This window comes from Panthera tigris, chromosome B3 (assembly GCF_018350195.1).
Source record: "Panthera tigris isolate Pti1 chromosome B3, P.tigris_Pti1_mat1.1, whole genome shotgun sequence".
NCBI classification, from domain to species: Eukaryota; Metazoa; Chordata; class Mammalia; order Carnivora; family Felidae; genus Panthera; species Panthera tigris.
Window position 1 is genome coordinate 71,457,504 of NC_056665.1, and position 10,355 is coordinate 71,467,858.

At 42.1% G+C, this 10,355-nt stretch overlaps 1 protein-coding gene across 1 annotated transcript; it reads left to right on the forward strand.

Moving 5' to 3' along the window:
• Positions 1–6,424: 6,424 nt before the first annotated feature.
• EDDM3B (epididymal protein 3B) lies at positions 6,425–6,973 on the forward strand. Its single transcript, XM_007091403.2, has one exon. It carries the CDS (start codon positions 6,425–6,427, stop codon positions 6,860–6,862), a length of 438 nt encoding a protein of 145 aa, XP_007091465.2. The 3' UTR covers positions 6,863–6,973.
• The last annotated feature ends 3,382 nt before the right edge of the window (positions 6,974–10,355 follow it).

Consider the following 10,355-nt stretch of genomic DNA (forward strand, 5'->3'; position numbering starts at 1 on the left):
AATAAAGATGTTAATTTTCCCCCGTGAAAATAAAAAGGAAACCTGGTTTAGAATGGCGTGGGGAGGCCAGCAGGGGGCGCTCTCATACCCTGCCACTCACGCCAATTACAGATCCTAGGGAAAGACTACTTTGCAAGTCTTAGTACTTGACAATCCCAGCAGGAAGATAGGCTTTCCCTCCCTACTAGGGAACAGCCCAGCCAATTAAGACTGTCACAACCCAGCCAATGAAAAGCCACTACACCTCCAATTCCTAGTTTACGCCAATGGACTGTTTGTTTATAACAGGCTTCCAAACTTCTTCCTTTCCTCTAGAAACAAGTGTTCCTCTCCTTTGTTCAGGGGACTGGCCTATGGTTTTGCTGTAGCTTGCTTGTCCTTGATTATAATTCTCTGCTATTCCTGAATAAGCCCATTTTTGCTGGTAGAATAACTGGTAGTTTTGTTTTTTAAGGTTGACACCCCATACCAGTTCATGGATCCTATAAATTCCATTCCTGTGGTTCTTGGAAGCCCCTGGATTCCAGGTTAAGACACCCTGAGACATAATGATCATCTGCATGAGAAAATTTATCACTATGTTTTTGGGAAACAGCTGTACCAAAACACTGAAAAACTGAATAATGGTCAACAAAAGGATATATCAAGGAATTAATAGGAAGGAGCTAAAGTCAAGGAAAATGTTTAAAGAAAGAATATAATTAACAAATGGTTTTAAATTTGTATTCAAGGATAATATCTCTTTAGGAACTCAAATCAGAAGCCACAACCCAAGCAGCTTCTATTACAAAAGCTGGTAGAACTCTAGGAAGCAGACCAAATGAACAGCTCTCAGAAACAATGGTTAACTCACTTTCCTGGGCTGCTTTGGTAGTTGATTTCTGCAGATATAAAGGAATATGTTCCTACAGTTCAGTTCAGGTTGTTTCCCAACTGGCTTTATTTCAGAGAAGCCGTAGAATTTATGGCTTAGCCCATAGTTGAATGTGTGGATGTATGCTTTGGTTCACAATTTTTCTTCCACACCAAAAGTAGAATATCACACTTACTTCAGAAACACTGGATGAAGTAGTTAAAACTAGAAATGACTGGGCTACAACAACCTGATATTATCAACCAATATTATCAACAACTGATATCAACATAACACTTTATTGTTTAAAAAAAGCTACTTTTGGGGGTGCCTGGGTGGCTCAGTCAGTTAAGCGTCCGACTTCAGCTCAGGTCATGATCTCATGGTTCGTGGGTTCGAGCCCCGCATCGGGCTCTGTGCTGACAGCTCAGAGCCTGGAGCCTGTTTCAGATTCTGTGTCTCCCTCTCTCTCTGCCCCTCCCCCACTTGCACTCTGTCTCTCTCTGTCTCAAAAATAAATAAACATTTAAAAAATTTTTTTTAAAAAGCTACTTTTGGGGCGCCTGGGTTGCTCAGTCGGTTAGGCGTCCGGCTTCGGCTCAGGTCATGATCTTGTGGTCGTGAGTTCGAGCCCCACGTCAGGCTCTGTGCTGACTGCTCAGAGCCTGGAGCCTGTTTCAGATTCTCTGTCTCCCTCTCTCTGACCCTCCCCCCGTTCATGCTCTGTTTCTCTCTGTCTGAAAAATAAACATTTAAAAAAAACTTTTAAAAAAATTTAAAAAAGTTACTTTTCCATGCATTGCTTCCTGTAATTCTCAGAATTACTCACTCATGTCCTAGAATGTACTGTAAAATATACGGTATTGGAAACCCATGGATCTCTTTCTGAGCTTGCATCTTCACACAATAGTCCTCATAGTTTCTCCCCACTGCCTCTCTCTGTGTTCATTGAGTCACTACCTGATTCAGCAGATCACAGGAACTTGTTAGAAAGGGCTGTTGATATGCGGCCACATGATGGCTACCTTAATTCTTCTCAGAGTCATCTTTCAAATCCTCCAAACCCAGGTGCCCCAAATTCCTGCCTTTTTACTCTCCCTCTTCACCCAAAAATACTAGAGAGTAATTGGATTTGCAGTACGCCCTGAGACAACTCCCATTCAGTCTCTCAGCACACGATTACCAATTATTCAAGGAAAACTTGACATGACCTGGGCTTTGAGGTGCACCAGAGTTTCTGTAAATCCAAACGTGTTTCTATAAGTGCCAATACTTCTCTACCTAATCCTAATGACATAGCTTCCATTCAAAGAGAAGATCAGGACACTATATACCAGGATGGCATTGCTACTAATATGCTTTGAAGATAAGCTTTGGGTATGAACTGAAAGTGATGACTATAAAACAAGAACAACAAAAAATTTCCCTTTACTCTCTGTGAACAGTGAAATAAAATAAAGTCACTTATGGGGTGACTAGCTGGCTCAGTTGGTGCATATTGTGACTCTTGATGTTAGGGTCATGAGTTTGAGCCTCATATTGGGGGTAGAGTTTACTTGAAAACAAAAATAAATAGTCACTTAGGTCAAGGAGGTGGGTAAAATGGAGCAGGGAGACCATTAAGGAGGTGGCCTTTATGTATGTCCTCATCGGTGGAGTCATGAACTTTTGAACTGGGTCAACTCATAAATACTCTAAAGACTCTGCAGAACACCTGCAACTTGCTACAGTATCAATTGGACCTTTGCATAGTGATAGCTTTAGCAACCAATTATGTTTAGCCAATATTAGTTTTCTGTCAACAACACCAATCAAAATTCTTTGTAAACAATGTATAACAGCATTCCCCTTTTGTCTCTAAAATCCCTGACTTTTGCTCTCTTGTGGGACACTATTTGGGTTGTGTGATCAGAGCACCCCAAATTACAATTCTGGATCTCAAATAAATGCTTTTGCTTAATCATTGCCTCCTTACAATTTTTGGTTGACACCGTCTAGGTTCTTTTATTACCTCTGTAATAAAAACAGGTTAACAAAAGAAAAACATACAGAAATTCAACAACATGTGTATCTCTTGTATATATTGTGGATAGTCAGAAAAACTGAGTAAAACTTCCCAAAATGACTCAAGCCACCACCTTAAATACCATCTTCAGCTAAAGACAAAAGAAATGGGTGCTGGGTGGCTCAGTCGGTTAAGCAGTTAAGCGTCTGACTTCAGCTCAGGTCATGATCTTGCAGTCTGTGAGTTTGAGCCCTGTGTCGGGCTCTGTGCTGACAGCTCAGAGACTGCTTTGGATTCTGTGTCTCCCTCTCTTTCTGCACCTCTAGTGCTCTTTCTCTCTCTCTCTGTCTTTCAAAATGAATAAATGTTAAAAAAAAAAAAAAAAGGACAAAAGAAAGATATTGCAGTGGGAGTGGGGAGGCCAGTTAAGGGAGGTTATGAGGAAAAGCACAGCAAAGTTAAGGTTTGTCGTGTATATTTAAGTCTGTGTCTTCTCCATTGGTAAGAGTTTCTTGTGATTTAGAGTCAGCCTTCTCTTCCTGGTACTAAGAGTGAGGTACTCTCACAAATGGAGATTTCCTAAATGTCCCTTACAAAAGGGTAACTTCCACTCCTGGGTTTCAGAGCTTCTCCTGGGCTTGTGGCTTCTTAAAAATAACCAGCTTAAATAATCTTTATGCCAAAGAGGTATAATTTGGAGTGGCATGCTTTGCTACCCTTCATGACAATTTGATGATAAAGTGGCCCAGTGAGACACTCAACCAAGATGGCTTAGCTGGGAGTAGCCCTCAAAGAAATGCATTGATAGGGATGCCTGGGTGGTTCAGTCGGTTAAGCATCCAACTTTGGCTCAGGTCATGATCTCATGGTTTGCAAGTTTGAGACCCATGTCAGGCTCTGTGCTGACAGCTCAGAGCCTGGAGCCTGCTTTGGATTCCGTGTCTCCTTCTCTCTCTGCCTCTCCCCCGCTCGTGTTCTCTCTCTCTCTCTCTCTCTCTCTCTCTCTCTCTCCCTCTCTCAAAAATAAATAAACATTAAAAAAGGTTAAAAAAATTCATTAATGGAAAGCACATTCAAGGATCTCACTTTATCCATAAATTGCACCTTGGACTACATACCCTCTTTATCTCTCAATGAAGATTCCACAGTTCACAACTCCAGAGGTGTTTTGTTTTGTTTTTCACTGATGTTCCCATAGACCATAGCCTAGTCATCCAGGGAATTTTCCCCAGAGGTTTTTTGGGATGTGAATTTAGGAGATAAATCTCTGATTGTCTCCTGATAACTCCAGACAACCCCTCTTCAGTATTACCTCTCCCCAGAGCCTTGCCATTCCTTTGTGCCCTCAAGTGAGTCTTTGATGTTGGACACCTTTGCTCCAGGCTATTCTCAGAGTGAACCCAAGTGTTCTAGATAAGAAGGTACAGGAACAGGTTCACTTAGTAAGTCTGTTCCCTCTCTCCCCACCCCCACTATTAATCAGTGGAGTGCTGTACCTCTCACTGCTATTCCTCTCTTCACTGCCACAGACTTCTTGGCTCTCTGCTCTTCAGATCCACATACTGATTTCCACCACCAGTGACACGTGAGTGTTGGATCTGAACAGGGTGAGTTAGATTTAGGGTTGGTACTGAGGATGCTTGAGGGGAAAGGCCCAGGAACACTGGAAGGGGCCTGACTGAACTTCTCGACGGTAGAGTTAAGATTGGAAAGTGATCCAGTTTGTAAGAAGCAAAGACCTGAATTCAACTCAGGAGTAATCCCTCTGATACAGTCTGTCCTGTCAACCCCTCCAATCTTTCCAAGCATAATATTTTGAAGCAACTTGAATCCTGATCTTTTATCCTGGTTAGGACCTTTGGCCAGGTATAGGGTGCCAGAAATGAGCAAGTGCCTATTCTGTCTTCTATGCTCGATGTAGCACTTTACACAATAGGGGAGGAAAAAAATGTCCTTCCATCCTTCAAGATACTTCCAACTGGTTTAAGAATTAAAATGAAATAAGATTTAGCAGGAGGGAAAAACACCAAAGTTTTATTATGTGCACATGGAGGCCCAGTAATGAAATGGAGACCCCAAGTAATTGACTGAGGCAGGCAGCTTTTATACATTTTAAATAGTGAGACAATAAATTTGTGAGGAATTGACAGGAGAGAGAAAACAAATGTTTGGGAGTTCCAATTAGTAAGGAATTCTAAGCAGAATCTGGGCTGAAATAGTAGATTAGTAAAAAGGAATAAAGTTTGTTTATTCAGCTTACTTGGCTTTAAAATTCCAATCTCTGGTGGGGTGCCTGGCTGGCTCAGTTAGTGGAGCATGCAACTCTTGATCTCAGGGTTAAAAGTTCGAGTCCCACATTGGGCATAGAACCTACTTTAAAAATAATTTTAAGCAAGTAAAATCTCTATCTTTGGTGATAAGAATATCTTTTTATTTCTTAGTATAAGGAGGGTACCTTTCATATGAGATTCATTTTCTGCTTTTAGGGGGACAGAGGAGGGTCTGAGTGTCCTTGTACTGGCTGTTTTCCAAGTAGCTTCAATTCAAAACAATCAATATACTATTGTGACACCTTTTAGGGTGGCCTACCCTGCGTTCCTACAAAATTCTCAGAAGGGCTCTCACATGCATATCTTGTTAGAGTCCCTCACAAGTCTGTGAGGCAGCTATTATTAGGCAGATTTGAGGACACAAGTGCTCAGAGAGTTGAGAATCAGGTTAGAGATTCCATAGGGCCAGTTCCACTCCCCATGGTAAATGAGGACAGAGAGCTGGTTTAAAGGGGAAACTTTTTCACACACCTCTATGCCCTAATTTTGACCAGGGTAGCTCCTGTGAGGGTAGTTTCAATCTTGGTACAGGATTGATTAAAATGATATTTCAGAACTGGAGCTCCTATATGATGGCATTCTTAACAATAGATCAAGATTGTTTATAACTATGATAACTAGGTAAACGGCCTCTGAGAAGGTATGTGGGTAGTCAGAAGTGATAACAGGCTTTGGGGAAGTGTTATAAGGAAAGCAGGATTAGATAAACACCATCTTGCAGAATCAGTGTAACTGTAGCCTGGGGTCTGAGGGAACCAAAGCCTTCTTGCTTGGAAAATATCACCCAAGTCTTCACTCATCTTCTGCATTCCCTTAAAAGGTGGCAATCCTTTCCACTTCAAGCCATACAGCTTAAAATGCCATTTTTTTTTTTTCAGACTCACGCTCTTCTGAGAACTGATCTGCACCATTAAGACAGAATTAGCTGGAGGGTGATTGGTTGGAGTGGAAGAGAGGGCAGACAGGAGGTGTTTGAATTCCTCAAAATAAACTCCACCTATTTTTTACAATTTTGTGTTTGTCTCACTCAGGCTCTAGCATAATTTCAGTTCTCATAAACTTTATTATCTAATGAGATTCATCACCTTCAAGCCTGGGAACAAAATGATAAAATTGGGCCCAAGTGCCTACACTGGCAGGGAAGGAATTTTAAGTTGGAGGTCAGCTCTTAGGGCAGCTGAAATAATGCTTTCCTCTCTCCCTGCCGTGGACTCGCAGGTGGCCCTGGTGACTGAGATGGCATCCTCTCTAAAGGTCCTTGGCCCTATCTTGGCCCTGCTGTTTCCCCTATGTGGGCTGCTTATACACAGCCAGAACCTTTCCTGGAGGGAATTCATGAAGCAGCACTACCTGAGCACAAACTGGAAATTCAGCGACTACAAATGCGATGATCTCATGAGGGAAAGAGGAGCTCCAAAAGACAGGAACTATCACACCTTCATCTATACCTTGTGGCACAAAATCGAGCATATATGCCTCAGGAAGTGGAGAGATCGTTACAGAAATGTATATATATGGGTCCAGCATCCCTTCAAAATCCTCCAGTGCTACCAGGAGGGTAACAAAAAGAGCTACAGAGAACATAGCAGCTACAGCTACATTGAATTCCACTGTGGCATGAATGGGTATGTGGACAGCATAGAGGACATCCAATTGTTAGACATCAAAAATTAGAAAGTCTACCCACACCCCCAGGTTTTAGTAGAGTGCCCATTACTTCCCAAGTGGTAGCCTGATGCCTACATCAACAGCGTTGGCTACTCCTTCCTTTGCGTGTATTTGCTAATGTTTTCTCACGACTGGAGTTATGTCCCACAAGGTTTCTTGATATTAAAACTGCCTGCGTTGTTTCTCTACCCTGAATACCTTTCTGCCCTCATTTACCTGATTTGCTCTTACATTTTTTTTTTTTTTAAGATTTAGCTCTTATGGCTTTTCTTTTTTACTGAACCAGGGATTTTCCTGATAATGACTCTCCTTATACCTCCCCACGCTAAATGATCTTCCCTTCCTTAAATAAATTGTATCATTCCAATGTGTACGAAATTTATACATGCTATATGTGCAGAGTATGTGTTCTGTGACTGGTATAGGTGTAACAGGGTGTGTGATACAGATTATGCTTGGATATGATTTGTGCTGAGTGTAGGGTTAAGGTGTGTGTTGCTGGACTCATTCATCAAACATATCTCTAAGGAAATGCATGCATTTTGGATAGGTTAAGTAAGGCATTATGTTTCTTGAGGAATAATACATTAAGTAGAAGATAATCACAGAAATGAGTTTACCTGATAATAACCATTTTCACTAGGCAGAGAAATAGAGTCCAATACAGGACTTTAAAATGCAACCTTCAAGAATGGGTCTTAAGACTTAAATTTTGTTGGAGGAAAGAGGAAGTGAATTGCAAAATGAACTGTCGAGGACACAAGTAAGCAGAGTCCACGAGAATTCTGTTTGCTAAATGGGGAAGAGAGATTCAGAGAAAGATAAGTCTTCACTTCATATAATTTTGCCTCAGGCAGGTATGGGGAGGAGAAATACTAAACACTAAAGTACCTTGTGTTCTTCAGCCTCTTGCATTGTTGAAAGACTCCAGTCCTGAAACAATCAGAGAAAAGACCAAGGTATGAACATTTTCAGCGAGGTGGCTGTGCTCCTAGTCCCAGAGGTCTGGCCTCAATGAGTAGCCAATGAATCTAGGTTGGTCATCCTGTGCCAAGAGCAGCACCTCAGGTTTGCAATTTCTCAGTGCACCTGGGGATGAGCAGACAGTGGGGAGATGATGACCTATACAAACCAAACTCACAAGAGATTAGTGTTAAACCAGTAGTTCTGTATCAATAATCAATCTACATATGAGGAGGAATACTGATTGCTTTTCTCAGTTGATAAAAGCTGCTTCAAAATGTAATGGCAGGGGTGCCTGGGTGGTTCATCCTGTTAAGAGTCCCACTCTTGATTTCGACTCAGGTCAGGATGGTGAGTTCGAGCCCCACATCGGGCTCCTCATTGTCAACTTGGGATTCTCTCTCTCCCTCTCTACCTCTAGCCTGCTTGTGTTCTCTTTCTCTCAAAATAAATAAATAAACTTTTAAAAATGTAGTGGAATATTTTGTGGTGGCATATTTTGGTTTCCTATAGTCATATTCCAGAATGGTCTTTTCTGGTCACCCACAGTAAGTTTTCACAAATACCCCATTTAAAAAACTTTGAAAGTTCCTTTTGTTAAAGTGTTAAAAGATGATAGGAGCACCTGAGCAGCTTAGTGGGTTAAGTGTCTGACTTCAGCTTAGGTCATGATCTCACAGTTCGTGAGTTCAAGCCCCGCATTGGGCTCTGTGCTGACAGCTCGGAGCCTGGAGCCTGCTTTGGATTCTGTGTCTCCTTCTCTCTCTGCCCCTCCCCGACTCATGCTCTGTCTCTCTCTCAAAAATAAGTAAACATAAAAAAAAATAAAAAGAAAATAAAAAGATGATGGTCCAAAACAGTATAGGAGGAAAATGGATTTAAGTCCAATTAGTATAATAGCTTTATGTTGTTGCTTGGGTTTTCCCACATCCACTTCTTTAACCCCATTTGAATAGCTGCATATTCATTTCCTGTCAGGAACTATCCTTTTATTAGAGGAAGAGAGTGTGCAAGCAGTGGAGAGAGAGAAAGAGGGAGAGGGAGAGAGAGAAGGAGAGGGAGAGGGAGAGGGAGAGGGAGAGGGAGAGGGAGAGGGAGAGGGAGAGGGGGAGAGAGAGAGAGAGAGAGAGAGAGAGAGAGAGAGAGAGAGAGAGAGAATCCTAAGCAGGCTCCACACTCAGCACAGGTCTCCACAGGGCTCAACAGGTCTCCACAGGGCTCAACTCAGGGCTTCATCCCACAGCCCTGGGATCATGACCAGAGCCAAAACCAAGAGTCAGATGCTCAGTCAACGGTGCCCCTATTCTTCTCCCCCTCTTTTAATTTATTTTTTTAATTTACATCCAAGTTAGTTAGCATATACTGCAAACAGTAATTTCAGGAGTAGATTCCTTGATGCCCTTTACCCATTTCTCCCATCCCCCCTCCCACAACCCCTCCAGTAACCCTCAGTTTGTTCTCCATACTTATGAGTCTCTTCTGTTTTGTCCCCCTCCCTGTTTTTATATTATTTTTGTTTCCCTTCTGTTATGTTCATCTGTTTTGTCTCTTAAAGTCCTCATATGAGTGAAGTCATATGATTTTTGTCTTTCTCTGACTAATTTCACTTAGCATAACACCCTCCAGTTCCATCCACGTAGTTGCAAATGGCAAGATTTCATTCTTTTTGATTGCCAAGCAATACTCCATTGTGTATATATACCACATCTTCTTTATCCATTCATCCATCTATGGGCATTTGGGTTCTTTCCATACATTGGCTATTGTTGATAGTGCTGCTATAAATATTGGGGTGCATGTGCCCCTTCCTATTCTTCCCCTTTTTGTGTGCAGTGGTGAAGTCTTGGGGTGATGGGGGGGGGGTTCATGAGGTACAGAGCTGATGGCCAAGAAAGAATTCTTGAAGATGTCTTTGGTGCAAAAAGATGATTTTATTAAAGCATGAGGACAGGACCCATGGGCAGGAAGAGCTGCACAGGGGTTGTGAAGGGTAACTCATTATATACTCTCAGGTTGGAAGGGATCAGGGATAGAGTCTGTAAGGAATTTTGGAAGCAAGATTTCCAGGACCTTGAGGGGCTAGCTGTTGCTAGGGAAACACCACTTATTACCATTTAATAAAACCTCAGTCATGAGACCCTTCAGATGGATATCAGAGGGGCTATAAGCCTGGAGCATGATTGCCAGCATATATCCTGGGGCACTTGACATAAAGGAAGTAGACTTACAGGATCCTGGAGGTTGGGATAATGTTTTGTTTTGTTTAATTTTTTAATGTTTATGTAATTTTTGAGAGTGAGAGAGCAACAGAGAGAGACAAAGCATGAGCCAGGGAGGGACAGAGAGAGGGAGACACAGAATCTGAAACAGGGTCCAGGCTGTCAGCACAGCTGAGGTGTCAAACTTGCAAACCACGAGATCATGACCTAAGCCAAAGTCAGACACTTAACCAACTGAGCCACCCAGGCTCTCCTAGGTTTGGAAAATGTTAAGCCAAGGTTCCTGTTGCCCAAAGCAAAGTGTCATCATCAAGGCA